The sequence below is a fragment of the Eleginops maclovinus genome, chromosome 23 (assembly GCF_036324505.1).
Source record: "Eleginops maclovinus isolate JMC-PN-2008 ecotype Puerto Natales chromosome 23, JC_Emac_rtc_rv5, whole genome shotgun sequence".
NCBI lineage: Eukaryota > Metazoa > Chordata > Actinopteri > Perciformes > Eleginopidae > Eleginops > Eleginops maclovinus.
Window position 1 is genome coordinate 12,809,076 of NC_086371.1, and position 15,786 is coordinate 12,824,861.

Sequence of the window (15,786 nt, forward strand, 5' to 3'; positions counted from 1 at the left end):
TTACATCAACCACCATGCTTCAGACTGCAAATACTTCATGTACGTGTGTGACGTTTAAGAGGATTGCATTCAAATCCTCTGATTTCACTTCCAATCAAGAGTAAGAAATGTGTAATACTACTTACGTGCGATATATATTTACCGTAAATAGCCACGCAATTTGTAGTACCAACTTCTATACTTTCACTTGGCTATATCGCTAAACTTTTACTGGTACTGGATGTGTATCTTGCTAATTGTGTCATTTCTAGTTCTTTATCTTTAATCTCTTTTTTATGCATGCTTCTTGAGTGATATATTAAGATATTATGCTCTTGTCTGTAACAATTATACATTTCCCCTCTGTGGGACAATAACAGGTATTGTGATTCTGAAGGTGCAGCGGAATAAACAGAAACTATGATTTGAAGCGGCAACATTTTTGAAAACAAAGTGAATCTTTTGCAAAAATGATTTTAAGAAGCTCAGTGGATAATGATTTTGTCAAAACATGTCTCAACATGTAACGATACAAACATGGGGGGTGTATTTTGAGGACATCCAGTCAGTGTTACTGCAGCAGGATGTGCAGGAAGAGTTTCTTATCAAAACCAAGGCTGTCCAAATGGAGAACCACACATCCGGGAATGTTGGGCTTTTAAAAACCACCCTGTTCGACCCTTATATAGCAGCCCTTTTACAAACCACCATGTACTTAGGCTGTAGCCCTCAGTTTCAGACCACTGTCTCTCCAACATTTAAGAGTGTTGCCATTTGACTATACGTAAAAACACACATCTCAAACCGCCAAGCCTGGTTAAATGATTCTGATACACAACGCAGCAGATAAACATCCTTTTGGTAATTGCCTGAGTACCGTAAGAGCCAAGATCTCTCTAATGTTCCACAGGACCTTAGATACACGTGATCTTTGTTGTAACAAATGTGAAAGTATTTAGTTTATTTTCATATCTCGATATATACAATACATTTTATAAACTCAATCTAAATCAATAGTCAATATGGAATAAAACAGGGTAAAGCCTATTTTTGTTTCTTCCTGTGAGTTTAACTTTAATACTCGACAAATGAAAAGTTATTTTTTATAACCACAGCGCCTCGTCTTCATTGGTGCACACAAGTTGTTTAAAAAAGGAATTATGAAATATAGCGAGGAATCTAAATGAGCATTTTAAACACTTCTGATCCATGATGGCTGAAAATGCCAGGTTTAAACCAGGTATTTGTTTAGTACTGTGGATACCATGTGATCATTTGCCCATACGGATAGGTTGGTTGGTCACAAGTGGCTCAATAAAATGTGTAGTTACTTATTGGTTATTATGCTTTTAGAGCCTTCAAGTGAGATAAATCTGACCAGAAACTAATTTGAATTAGGTGTTTTATCAATTTTCAACCATTTGATGTATTAGTTATTAAGCTGTTGTACAATTATAAGATAAGACCTTTTTTTGATCCCACACCAGGGGTTAGTTGAGAAGAGGAAAAAGCCACATCGAAAAAAATGACTGGGCTCACCAAAACGTCCCTGACTAGTTGGATTACTTTCCTATGATGAGTTGTCATATTGGAAAGAAAATGCATGAGTTCACGACAAACGTACAGGGAAAACAACTGCACTGGTTGTGCAGGACTTAAACTAAAACTGGATTCTTAGCCACCATAAAAATAAAATATATATTTAAAGCACTTAGTTCCTGTCACCACCGAGCAGCACGTTAAAAAGAAAAGTTGTGTACAGCCAAGAGCAGGTTTATTAAAAATGTTTTATTTATTTAACCAGAAAAAATGACAGTAAAACACACAAAAAAAACACTTAACTGCTGTATTTAAATGCTCTACACAGGAAGAACAAAAGGCGTTGAATCCACATCCACATTAAATCAAATAATAACTACACTCAGTGCTATTAAACTAAATGAAACAAACCCTTCTCTGACAAGTGGTTCACCTGTACAAAACCACTGAGCTGTCAGTAGGCAAACCTGCTTGAATATGAAATAAGACATGAGCTTCGAGAGTCACAAGGAGTTTGAACTGTTAAGTAAAACATGTAAAAGAAAAAAACACAACTCAAGTCTGTTGATTTGTCTGTCTGTCCGTTTGGGTGAGATTATCATGGAGTATAAATCCTTGGTCCTTGGTTTGTGTGTTGGATGGGCAAAATGTTTAATCAGAGTCTTCCTCAGAGCTGGCAGGTGTGGACGCAGCCTCTTCCTCTTCTTCAGATTCCTCCTTAATGAATGAAAACAAAAAAGGTGGGTTAATATGCGTGTGTGATGGAGACGAAATGTTGAATATTGAATCTGGAGGGCATTCTCCCTCTCCTACCAATATAATGCCAGGTGCAATCAAATATATGTCCTTCAGTAACTTGTATAATTACTTTCGATGTTGCTTCATCATTGAAAATGTAAATTCATGATAAAGAGGAAGCTGGGTACCGTAATTTCCGGACTATAAGCCGCTACTTTTTGCACAAGCTTTGAACCCTGCGGCTTATAGTCCGGTGCGGCTTTTCTATGGATTTTCCATGATTTTTGTGATATCGTAAGAGGTTTTGTTTTGGTTTGTTCCGCTGTTGTACGGCACTACTTTGTCTGGCGGAAGGGCATGTGATCAGACACACAGTCACGGGGGAAAAGAGTGGTATGTTGGTCACATGTCCGTCCGCCAGGCAAAGTAGTGCCGTACGAATTAGCGCGAAAAAGAGACTAGATTAGCAAGAGCAAGACATATGCATATTGGTGTCTGAGTAGCTGGCCGATAAGCTGCGGAAAGGGTTCATGTAGACATGCCATAAAATGTCTGTGGTAATTTATAAACTGTATCTTATTTTCTGTTTTTCCCACATTGATTGTTTTTCCCATATTGATGTTTATATCACCACTGGCTTTACCTTCTTCTTCTTCTTCTTCTTGGACTTGCTCTTGTGGTCTGAATCCGATGAGTCCTCGCTGGTCTCGATGAACTCTTTACTCTTGAAGCTGTCGTTGTTAGTGCTGCGATCCTTGTCCTTGTCTCCCGCGGTGGACTTCCTCTTCTTCTCCTCCTTCTTACCTCCGGATTTTTTACTTTCCCTTAGGAGAAAGGTAAAATATATTAGAGAGCAGAGGTGGGACCAAGTCACTGTTTGGCAAGTCCCAAGTAAGTCCCAAGTCTCAGCAGTCAAGTCCAAGTCAAGTCCCAAGTAAAGACAGAGAAGGGCAAGTCGAGTCCAAGTCCAAGTAACACCAAAGCCAAGTCGAGTCCAAGTCCAAGTCCCAAGCTTCTTCGAGTCCTGAACAAGTCATCATGTACTCTTCACTTAATAATGCCATTATCAGACTAACGATCACACAATTTCAACATATCAACCTAATCTTCAGTATTTTTTTATACATACAGATTAAACTATGCATATATTTTATATATCTGTATATACGCATGTGCCCAAAGACCTTCAAAGTATTGTGTGTGAATGGTGGGTTAGAAATGTATGAGCACGGAAGGCACCACTGTCATCCTAAAGTTGGTAAAGCGCCTTGACTAGTGAGGCATGGACTGTGTGGATGCATGTAACTGGCATTGATGCTTCAGTGGATGCCAGTTACAGTAGGTCAACATTTTGCTTAAATCACAAAGAAACCTAATATTTCAATAAAACAATGTTTAATCTGCATAACAATTAAGCAGCATGACTACACACAATGAAAGGTGCTGGGGGTAGGCGCTTGAGAGACAGACAGACAGAGAGAGAGACAGAGTACACCTCCCTAATCTTAGTTATTTGTGTACATACCTGCAAACTCAGAAGGGCTGAAAAAGGTGACAAACTAAACCGTTGTAGGGGGGTCTGGGGGGTCTGGGGGTCTGGGGGTCTGGGGGTATCCCCCCCCCCACCCCCACCCCCCCAGCCTTTGTACACGTTGTCTAGCAACGTCGCACATGCGCATTATATCCTGCTCCGCTCCGAGTTATAGTAGTAGGCTATTCATGGGAAACGCATGAACAGCACGTTAAGATCTCGGCCAAGTCGTAATTAAAAGCAGTTCTTCATTATTTAAGTTAAGCGGCGGTAACGCCAGTGTTAAACAAGGTGTTAAACACGCAAATGCCGGTTGGTGTGCGTACGGTACTGAGTGTTTATCGGTCCACGGCCGTAATGAACGTGTCGCATTGGTCCATATGTAATGCGCACGTTCTGTTGTTCCCATTGGCATAGAGCTATTGAACATTAATTTTAACAAAGGATACGGATAACATATCGCCCACGGCAGTTTTGTCATTGTATGTATAGCCTATATTTGTATTACGCTATCATCATTCAACATGTAGAATGAACGTGTTATCTATAGAGTCGATTTACATAGATAATTCACAACCATGAACCTAATCTGGATCTTAAACCTGCCAATTGCAACTGAGAGAGACGCAGACCAGACGGACAGCTCTCGACTAGGCTTCCCTTCCGTGGCACAATTGCATCTTTTCCGTAGATGAAATCCGGGGAAATCGTGAATATTAATGAGGGGAAACCCGGGGATTATCCAATCACGCTGGTTAGGTCCCTGATCCAATCCAAAAAGGCCAAAATCCACCACATGATTGCATTGCTCGCACTTGCCTGCCGGCTCTCTCACTTTGCGGTCTTTGGGGCTTCGCAGGTTCGCATTGCAGGGAAGGATGTCCATGATCAGGAAATTTAGCTTTTGACTCGAGGCATGTCAAGTCATTACAAGTAAAAGAGGCAAAGTCCGAGTCAAGTCTCGAGTTAATAGTATTCAAGTCCAAGTCGAGTCGTAAGTCATGCCGAATTTGATCAAGTCAAGTCTGAAGTCATTAAAATCATGACTCGAGTCTGACTCGAGTCCAAGTCATGTGACTCGAGTCCACATGTCTGTTAGAGAGTGATCGTATTAAAGGAATAGACAGACATGAGTTTCTGTGATGCAAGCCTCACTTCTTAGGACTGGAGGACGCTCCTCCGCCGCTCTCTTTGAACTCTTGCTTTGCTATTTCATACTGCTTCTTCGCCTCTGCTGCCTTTATGTCCCACTCCTGAAGGAAATACAGAAGTACGTGTAAAGGAGAGGAATGGGTAAAACATCACAGGAGAAATTCATAAAGACTGGGTTTGCAAAGCACAAGTTCATTCAAAAACACAAAATTCAAAAACTATTTGAGAGCTTACACCTGTGGCTTTCATGAGTGGCCTCTGCAAGTAAATCGACTTTCACCCCTGGGGTGCGGTTGAAAAAACTCCGTCCTCCACTCGGTTTCAAAACCTTCGAACTCATGGTCATCGTCTTCAGATATACGTCTTAAACATAAATCCCGGTCGACGGGTTCAAAGTCGTCAGCAATATGTCATCAGCGCTGTGCAAATCGTCAATATCACTACCTTCACTCATTTCAGAATTCCCTCTGCAGTAGTCTAAGTCTGCCATGATTACTCGGAAAAAATCCAAACAATGCCACGTGTATATTCTGATGCATTTCATTGGGCCAAGAGGCCGATAATTAATGCAAAAAAATATCACAGAGCTCTTGTACCAGAAAATGACGTATCCGCTTTCCCGGCTACGAAGGTAGAATGACGCAACAGCGCCCCCGGTTTTAATGGTAGAAATGCGGCAACGCTTTCCCGGCTTAATCAGATTTTCACATACATTTGAGTTAGTATGTACCTGTACTTATCAAAATAAAAGATGTTATTGTGTATCGTAGGATACAATCTCATTGAAAAACCTTAAATGATCATATTACCCAGTCCTCAACCTTGTACATTTAAATCAATATAAATATAAATACAACTTTATGCCTCTCTCTAACACAATGCTTCTATTGTGATGCATTCTCTAGAGGGCAAGGGAGTGGAACTAAATTCCTCCCTCTCCCCTCCGAGTCTCCTGCCTCACCTCCTTGTCCTCTTTGCTGATCTGCCTCCACATCTCTCCGGCCTTCTTGGAGATCTCTGTGATGGAGATGCCTGGGTTCTCAGACTTGATTCGCTCGCGGCTGGCGTTGAGCCACAGCATGTAGGCACTCATTGGCCTCTTGGGTCCGCCGGTGTCTTTCTGCTTCTTCTTCTTCTACTCGGATTAAAGAAAGACGGGAAGTTAAACGTGTTGCTTGAGTCTCAACTTTTCCTTTCCTTACAAGCTAATGCTTCTTATGTTTTCCTTCCTGTGCCCGCTGCTCTCTCACCTCCTTGCGGGGTTTCCTCTCTTTCTTCTCCTTCACCACTTTGACTTTCTTGACCTTCTTTTCTTTCACGCTATCATCACTACCGTCCCCGTCTTCACTGTCGCTGTCGCTTGCTGTGGCATTGCTGTCGTACCTGATTGACGAAGGTGGAAAAACGTCAGCTGGGTTTCAGAAGTCAGTGATAGAAAAAAAAAGAAAGAGAGTCAAAGCAGAGACAGCAAGTTCAAGAAAAATCACTTACTCTTCCGCAATGTCATCGTCTTCTTCTCCGGGGTTAAACGATTCATCTGAAGAGGACAGAAAATCTAAGCTTCAGATCTTCTTAAATCAGACATGTTTCACCTGTCCAACTGAGACGGTCACTCACCGCTCTCGCCACCGGAGTCGTCGTCGTCGCCCTCCTCTCGGATCTTGCCCTCTGCCTTCATCCTCTCCAGGTAGGCATCGTGCTGGTCTTCGTCCGAGTCACTGTACTCGTCGATCTTACCCTTCATGCCCTGAAAGTAAACAACAGTCAGAAACAAAAACAAACAAACACAACCCACAACACAGCACAAGCAAAGAAGAGTCCTGCATGACCCACAAGCAGGACCGAAAAGCTCATCTCGATAAATTAACTTGTTTCAATCAGTTATTTTCATTGTCCAACAATCACTTGTGTCACAATTAAAAGAATATGTATACATATCTTCAAAACCTCTCGAACAGTCCAAACCCCATGATTATTATTCCAATTTAGAGGTGGCAATTATTTTTATCAAATATAAGATTTAAACAATTTACTTCAGATTGATTTATTGACAATGAAAAAAAAAACACAGCACTTTGAGTTGGACTTAACGCTTCACAAACGGCGAGCCTCAAGTGAGACGTGGTGTTTTATCCTTCACTCTCACGGTGTGACATAATGCTCGCTCATAGGATTGATCCCTGTTAGATTCAGGAAACCTATAGGTGCCCTATTATACTTTTTTTCAGGTTTAATATTTTGTATTTCCAGTCAATAAAATCGTTCAAAGTTTACCACCGTTGGCAGACTTTTGGGAAAAAGCGAAAAGAACTGCCACCCTCCCTTCAACGGCCTTCCTCAAAAGACTGCTGTTGAAATGGGCCTGTGGCGTTAGTTTGAGTTTCTGATGAAGGGTTTGCTCTTTTGGATTAGAAGCACGACTGTCCACCGGGCCCAAGAATGTTTTTAAAATGTATATTTATATAATAACCTCAATAAGTAACAGGTTGTGTTTAACACTAGCAAGTAAGGTAGGTGTACTTGTGTGACTGCTAGTTAGAAATAGTGATGTTGAAGTGCACATCTGCCACCAGCTAACAGGAAGGATCTCCATTCAGCCACTTAGACGTGATAAGCGACTGTGCGGTCTGAGATCTTAGGGAACGGTAAAGCGAGCATGTGTGTGCAGCAAGTATGAGTGTGTGTAAGGCTGATGTGTTAGTGAATTAACGCATCAACTCCCCTCGATCCGATCCCGATGAATGAAGGAACCCTGTCCCACACTGACGTTAAACACAAAATGGAGACGCATATGGTCCAAAGCACTAAAATGTCTTGAGTTTGAATCTCAAAACCTAATTTGCTGTTTATACGACCTGTCTCCACATATTATTGTGCTTGTGTAACTGTAGTAAACCAAACAGTGCTCTTTTTTTCCCACATGATCATTCCCATCTCCATGCATCAAAATCTATGTCTTTCAGTGGAGGGACAGACCACCAGTCCGGGAGGCTCTTAATAAAGAACCAACAGGAAATGGAGAGCATTCATTTTCATCGACCCTCTCTGCTGACCCCGTCACCATGACAACAGATGGTCTCTTCACCAGAGAAACTGCTCTGACTGACGTCAGACAGACTCAGGAACTGGTGGAGGTCAACAGACGGCCTGAACGCAATCAGCACTGCCTACTTTAGGCATCTTTGTTGAGTGTTAAAGCACACCAAAAGCCCCCGGGCCACACATTAGTCAGCAGGATGCACACACACACACGCAGACGCGCACGTCTCACACTCCTTCATCACCCATGTCCATTGATTAGTCATAAATCACTTAGCAATTGTATTGGGTTGCCCTAACCGAAATCAGGATAATAGGAAACAATCCTTGGTAACACACACACACACACACGCAGCGGCACACCATGCAGCAGGAATCACTCCACACCGATCAAATCAAGCGCAGAGTTCACACACGTGACGCCCATGACCATACCCACCTTTTTCTACAGGGCACACGGACAGACACACAGGAGAAGGGCAACAGGGGTGAATATCTGGGATGACGTTCTGACAAAACTCGTGGAATTACAGACGAACAAACTGGGAGATGTTTGAGTTACTTACCTCTTTGAAGCCTCTGTTCTTGATGTTGAGCTTCTTGGCATTTACAAAGTCAAACAGTTTGCCGTACTCCTCTCTGTGACGAAAAGAGAAATACTGGGGTTATTTTGGCAACAGACTTTAAGTCAACTAAAACTTTGTTTATTAAAAGACACCAGCATACTAAATATAGTTAAGATATAGGACTTAAGAAATACTAAATGAAATAACCCTGGAGCCGTCCTCACCTCTCAATGCTGCTGAAGGTGAACTGATTTCCCTGCTTTGTCTCGATCTCAAAGTCAAAGGACCGTGTTGTGGTGGTTCCTCGGGCGAAGTTGACACAGGAGATCTCCTCGAAGCGCAGGTGCACTGGGGGCTTGTGGACGTAGATGAAGCCCCTCTCCAGGGGATAGAGGAGGCCTGAGGATGCTTTGTAGGAGCAGGTAATGCACTGAGCTCCAGAGTGACTGGAGGAATGAGGGACATTATTAGGATTTAAAGAAGTTTATACGAAAATGTGGTTTGAATGTGTATATCGGGCGCGCTTACCCCTGGAAGTTTCCGGGCACGGTGATCTTGCGGTTGACCAGGGACTTCATCACCCGGCTGACCATCTCATACAGAGACCCTGACATATTTTTGCTGAGTTTGCCCTCAAATCGGCGCTCCACATCCTCCCTGTTAAACACAGAGGAATGGGGCCAAAGGTATGTCAAGTGAACCACTCTTCCAGACCTTTGCTTCCCTCTACTGGACACATGCTTTACAACTTCAAAAAGGAAGTGAGGCGTCTTGCGTTACCAAACAGGCCTTTAATAGAAGCTCCCCAACACAACCATATATCTCAGTTTGCACTTGGCTAGATGCAGCCCATTAACCCAGGGTCTGCTTTCCCCGTCAAATACTCACTCGCTCATGTTGAGGGTGAGGCTGAGTTCCTCTTCCTTGGAGAAGAGCAGGATGAGAAAGTGATAACGTGTCTGACCCTGCTTGATGGGAGGATCCAGACTGATCTGTGAAGACGACACGAAAAGGACAAATGGGGAGAAATTGTTTGAGAGGGATCAAGAGAAAAAACATGTGGATCAAAAGTGAGACTCCACAAAATAAACTCCACTCACCACGAAGAACATCTGCCTCTGGTCCTTGTGTGGCAGCAGGAATAGACGGAGGACCGTGGTGTAGGGAATCTTGTAGTCAAAGGTCTTACCGTGAAGGTGAAGGAAAGTCGGGTAGATACGGATATCGTATCTGAGTGAGGAAAAAGAGAAACGTGAGGTGAATTGGCAAACAACAGCACTGTGGTCGAGTGAGGAAGAACATGATCATGTTTGGACAACTTAAAATGTGTGTACTGTATTAACTTATGCAACTACAATTGGATTAGATTTGCATTCAATGGGATAACATGAACAAGGAAAGCCGAGATGTGCTACCTTCCTCTGGGTGTAAGACACTGCAGCTCTTTGAAGACACACACAGCGTCTCCTGTGGCCTGGATCACATCAGCCTTAGATAACACATTCTCAGCAAACGCCTGAAGGAAAACACACTTATTAGCACTATTATCAAACGTAAATATTCTAAAAAAATAACTTTAAAGTAGAGGCACATCCTTCCTCACCTCCACAGGGTCTTGGCGTTCATCCGACTGGCTGGGTGGGACGTAGAATCGGACCTCCATGAGGGAGACCTCGGCGTCGTCATTCTGGTGAAACTCCAGAGTGACTTCGTTCTTCCCCGTGGCGCACTGGGACACGTTGGACAGTGGGACCTCGAACGCTGCATTGTCGTTTATCTCAAATGCCAACAGAGGACCTGCAATGAGAGAGAGAAACCGGATCATCTAACTTCAAATCTTCAGTTATCCATGGTAGTATATACTTGTTAGCTTTATGCTTATGGTATCTTAGCGGAATGTGTGCATCCTTTGTTGTACTGACGTTATGAAGCTCATGAAAATCTGATGAAACTTAAAAATCACTTGGTTCCCTCTATTTGGCTTACATGAAACTGAGTATCTTTTGACTGTTGGTTGCTTTATTTCCCCCCTGACAAAATAGTACGTTGAGTATTCAATACTTCAGTGCTGTTTTGGTTCTTGAGTTTTTTATTTTTTACCTGAGAACTTGGCTGTTCCCCAGTTCCATCCCTTCACACACATGTCCTTCTCTGTCAGCTCCACCTTGTAGTTGGCCTTAAAAAACTCAGAGATCTTCTCTAAATCCTGATGGGACGGAGCAAGATGGAGCGCAGAGAGAAGGGGGTGACACCCGGAGCAGGAGAAAAGAAAGGAAGGGATAAAAAAAAAAAAAGGAAAGAAGGCTTCATGTTAGTAAGTGGCAACACTGGCACTGCATGGGTCACAGCTTCAAAACACCCTCCAAAAAGGGTGAAGCGATGGAGGGCTAATTAATCAAGGCGTGATTATAACCGCCCGCCGCTGAGGCCTCTTGGGAACACTGGAGGTGAATGTAATCCATCTGCCCTCCTTGTCCTCCTCCCCTCCGCCGCTGACAATCAGCCTGTTTATTTATCCTGCAGGCCCGCTTACAACTGAGAAGGACACACACAGTCACACACAGCGACAAACACATGCTCAATCACACACACACACACACACACACACAGGCACTGTCCTCATAGTACACACACATGTGGAAGTGATTGTGGTGTGCGAGTGTGTGCAGTGTAGAGACTCTGTGGGAAACAGGGTTTACGCACCTGGATATCTGCCTGTCCATAAGGTTATTACAGCCAATTAGAGCCCAGAGAGTCAGTGTGCGTTCATCAGAGTGTTTGTTAGCCTGGATTAAGGCATTGTTTAGATAGGAGAGCATGTGTGAGCAGATGTGTAAATGCATGAAAAAAAATCAAGAGTTTGTGCAGAAGTGGCCTGTTTGTGTCGATGTGTGAATGTGTGTGTGTGTTCACTCCCAGTGTGCTCATCAGGCCTGCTGTTGAGTGTTTCTCTACTCCTCATTACAGTTTTGGCAGATTCGTTGTTGCTCCGCTCATTTAATCATAATAAACACAGACCCCCCACTACCCACCAAAGACCCACACACAGCCTTACCCAACACAACCGTCTGTCTTTTATTATACCGTTTTCAACCATTCTCTCCCAACTACATTCAAACTTGCATGTGTTTAAAAAATGGATGCATTGAGAAAACTGGGTAAAGCTTTTGCTCTGGGCAGTCTTCTACTAAACACATTTCAGTCAACATACAGTCTGTTTACTGTAGATATGCTTTGAAGAAAAAAACGTTTCCTCGATTTATGGACTCAAAGCTCTCTGATCTGGTGTTGTACAGGTGATTAACCGTTTTTGCCCTTAAGGTTAATATAAGTTAAGTATCAAAAAGTCTACCTGACCCTTCTAGCAAGTTGCAACCACAACAGGCAGCTGCATACATTCAGTGCAAGATGTGTTGGGCCAATAAAAAACGACATAGGTAGCAACACTAACAGAATAGATGGATAGGACTCTACATCCCTTTGTCATCAAGTAGAGAATCGCGGCCTCTCTGACACAGGCTCGTTCTTTTGACTCTTCAGAAGGACAAATGTAACGAGGCTCCTGTAAAGAGCGCCAGCGGCTTCACCTCCGGCCGACTCTCGATTCCTGACACTGGGTGTGGGATAATACACAATGACATCACGCCCTTCGCTCAGGGACAAAAGGATCCATCTCCAAAAAAGTACGCTGATTAACCCCGGGAGAACCCACCGCTCGCAGCCTCAGACTGCAGGTTATAGCCGCTCCTCCATCTCAGTATTTCACTTGCGTGCTGACATTCCCCATACACTCAGAGCAGCAGGGGAAATAAAAAAAAACTGAGGGTGATAAAAAACAAACACAACCACATTTTTTTTCATGTCTGTCTTCTGAGCCAAATTGTTTCAGTGGATTGATATAAACACTGACTCACATGAGCCGATGATTACAATGTTTATAGAACACACATGCTAGCACTGGTTTCCCTCATTAATCCCATTAGGAGCTTTGGAGAAAAAGGGCCAATCATTCACATACTTTTGATAACAAGACACACACACACAGACACAAACACACTTTTTTTGCAAGATGGTAGCATTTTTCCATGGAAATGTCAGGACACGGGATGGAAGTTGTTTATCGGCAAACCCCTTGCTTTTGTTACATCCCTTGTCATAAACACAGCGCTAAACAAACCAGCAGTGTGTGTCTGATTGTAATATTCCACTGCAGCCTTGTCCTCCTTCGAGTAAGGTAACAATTATTTCCCAGAAAGAGAAAAATACAACCAGGGACATTTAGAGTCTGTTTATGTATCCCAAAAGGAAAAATGAAGTCGGCATCAGTCACAAGCTTGAGGGTCTGAACACAATATCAAAAACTCTAAAAAATATGTTTAAAAGCGCACTCACCGTGTCCCTGAAGCCGTCGTATTTGTAGACATGTCCCGAGTTGGTGCCCAGCTTGATGCCGTGACCTAAACACACTCGCCTCCACTGGGCCAAGTTGAGCTCGGCAGCCGGGATGCTGTCCACCTTCCCCGTCTTGCTGCTCTTATAAACCACAGTTTGTTTGCTGAAACGCAACCGCCCATCATTCTACAAAGACAAAAGAGTAGACTTGTGTTAAGATGCTTTGATTTGAAGCCACAAAAAAAAGCCATTGATTCATCCATCAAACAAACACAAACTTAATTTTGAATATAGATTTATTGATATGTATTTATTTTTTTTAACAAGCAACGATGAGTGGTCTTTGGTTATAATTTAAGTTAAATTAAATTTTGAACTGTTTGTCAGAAAACCAGCACAATGAAAATGACGGACTGAGAAAATGCAATGTAGTTTTTGTGTTTTTCTGATATTTAATAGACAACTTATGAAATAAGAATCTGCAAATGAATGGATTCCTTTTTAAATAACGTAGTTGCTGTCCGTGCTCATAAGGAAAAATTCCTAACAAGAATGGCTTGGCAAATTTTTTCCCCCAACTTATAATACAAATCAATTTTGGCCAAAAGTTGATTAACATAAATGTATTTTTCAAAAATCAGCCTAACTGTGTCTGCAGAACCATATATCAAAAAACAGAAAAGCTTATTCTAGATAATGAATTATAAACCAAAATGCCCGGTTTTATATTTTAACTGTATCAATAATTTAGTACGACTTTCAGTACATATAACACACACTACTCATTTCAGACCCTTGGTTTTTTACAGTTGGGACATTATCTTTGACTTAATGTCAGGGAGTTGTTTTTTTCTGTTTACTTATGTCAAAGCTATATTCAGGAAAACACATTTTTACTGGGCCAACATTTGGAGTTCAAACATTGCTGTTTTTAATAAGTGGATAACCACCTCTGCATTGATAGTATTCTGAGCTGCTTCCCAGTACAGTTCCTTTCTACACACGAGTTTAAAGAGAAGGGATGATGGATGAGGATACTGACCCAGGAACCTTTAACCTCCTGGTAGATGTCGCTGAACTCCAGTGTGTCTCCCATCTCCGCTACGGGTAAGGACCGATGCTCTACAGGCAAAAGAAAAGGAACATGTTATGCTTCTTTATACATACTCTCCACTACATTTTGGAGGCAACTATTGCACATTTTTAATCTACTACATTTATTTGTTTAGTTGAATTACTTAGGAGAGCTAGATTAATAATACAAAATATAATTAAATAATAAATGATGATGCATGATAATTCATTGAACTACAAATGATTTCAACCTTTACCAGCTGCAACATTTATGGATGAACACATTAATTCATTATAGTTATTATAATATAATCCAATAATGTAATACTTTAATACTAAAATGGGTCATTTTGCACAATGAGAACTTTTACTTTTTGGTCGTTCAGTATATGTGAATGCTAATCCTATTGTACTTTCTCTAAAGTAAGACTTGACACCTGAATGCACGACTTTTACTTTTTACAATATCAACTAAATACAATGTGGAATTACTATTTTACTTAAGCTACAGGATCTGAGCACTTCTTCCACTACTGACTGTATGCAATGTGCATTTAGTATTTTCATTACACCAGATGCTTTGTGTCCAAGACTAATTTATTTCGAGACAATAACGTCTACCGTATCTTATCATCACCTGTTGTGACTGGGGAAAAACTGTACCCAGCACTATATTTCTGTCTCGTAACTTTTGGTTATCTTTGTGATACGGTTAATCACATTTCCGACCGATGCTGCTAGCTAACTTCACTGTGCTCTCAGTTTAAAGCACAGGAGAGAGTTGTGAGCTAACCATGGCCAAAAGTTAACCATAGCTGTTAGCTAGCTGTATCTTCATTCTCGTAATTTTGTTTTAGATTTTAATTTAGACAAAAACAGCGTAGCAACATTTCGGCTACACTATTTCGGAATAAAATCGATATCTAACACCCACGCTGCGGCACTCACAATAGCTAGGCTAACTTCAACTGCACTAGGTGCGCTTGTTTTTAATGCGTTGTTGCAAGGAATTCGAGAGAGTGCTCAATTTTCAACATGAACCGGCGTGTCGCGCTACAACGCCGCCCCTGTAAAGACACCACGTATATCAAATCGAGCGCTTCAGCAGAGGTAGGCCGGTGCAAATACATAAAGTGATATTCAGAGTTCATTTTGCAAACAAAGTAGCTCAGCATAACGCACGAATACGATCTAAAATGCCTCGTTACTTACAAATTTCTCAAAATGAGAATCTAAAAAAGAGATAAATACGATTTGAAAACTTAATGTCTTACTGTCAGTATGAAGAGATGCTTCGCCTGTTTCCCGCGTGTAGCATCGGGAGCTAGCACTACGTCACAGGAAAGAATCGTGAGCTGTCTGGATGTACTTCCGGTTTGGCGAAAAATGTTTATTTTCTAATGTTAAAGACTTATCATTTAAATCAGAAACAATAAGACGTGTTGAAGATCCAGCGTTCTGCGTATATCGTTGCATTAGTTAACGATATACTCATGACAACTCTTGTTTGAAATTTTTGCAAAGTCTGTGCATGGTAGAGCTGACTGCAGCAACCACTCATCACCACTGGGTGGCACACAACACATCCAGGGAAATCGACCGAGTATTCTACAGTATTTTATTTCTAATATCCAAGTTGTAATATAAAACAGAACTGAGCACAGAGTACAGCTGTACATTTAGAATAATTGTTTAGAAATACTAGTTAAGGTGAATATGACATCAAACGCTTTGAAATAGGCAAAGCTGGTGAGATTTTGAAGCTGATGATACAGA

General features: G+C 41.8%; 1 protein-coding gene across 1 annotated transcript; it reads right to left on the minus strand.

Annotated features, from left to right (window-relative positions):
• Positions 1-1,752: 1,752 nt before the first annotated feature.
• Positions 1,753-15,376, minus strand: ssrp1a (structure specific recognition protein 1a). Its single transcript, XM_063876696.1, has 18 exons — positions 15,285-15,376; positions 13,979-14,058; positions 12,937-13,122; positions 10,645-10,750; positions 10,148-10,341; positions 9,960-10,060; positions 9,645-9,774; positions 9,433-9,536; positions 9,073-9,201; positions 8,769-8,990; positions 8,545-8,617; positions 6,557-6,686; positions 6,431-6,476; positions 6,190-6,322; positions 5,901-6,074; positions 4,943-5,040; positions 2,900-3,080; positions 1,753-2,235 (listed from the first exon to the last, which is right to left on the minus strand). Exons 2-18 carry the CDS (start codon positions 14,030-14,032, stop codon positions 2,170-2,172), a joined length of 2,127 nt encoding a protein of 708 aa, XP_063732766.1. The 5' UTR covers positions 14,033-14,058; positions 15,285-15,376; the 3' UTR covers positions 1,753-2,169.
• Positions 15,377-15,786: the final 410 nt, after the last annotated feature.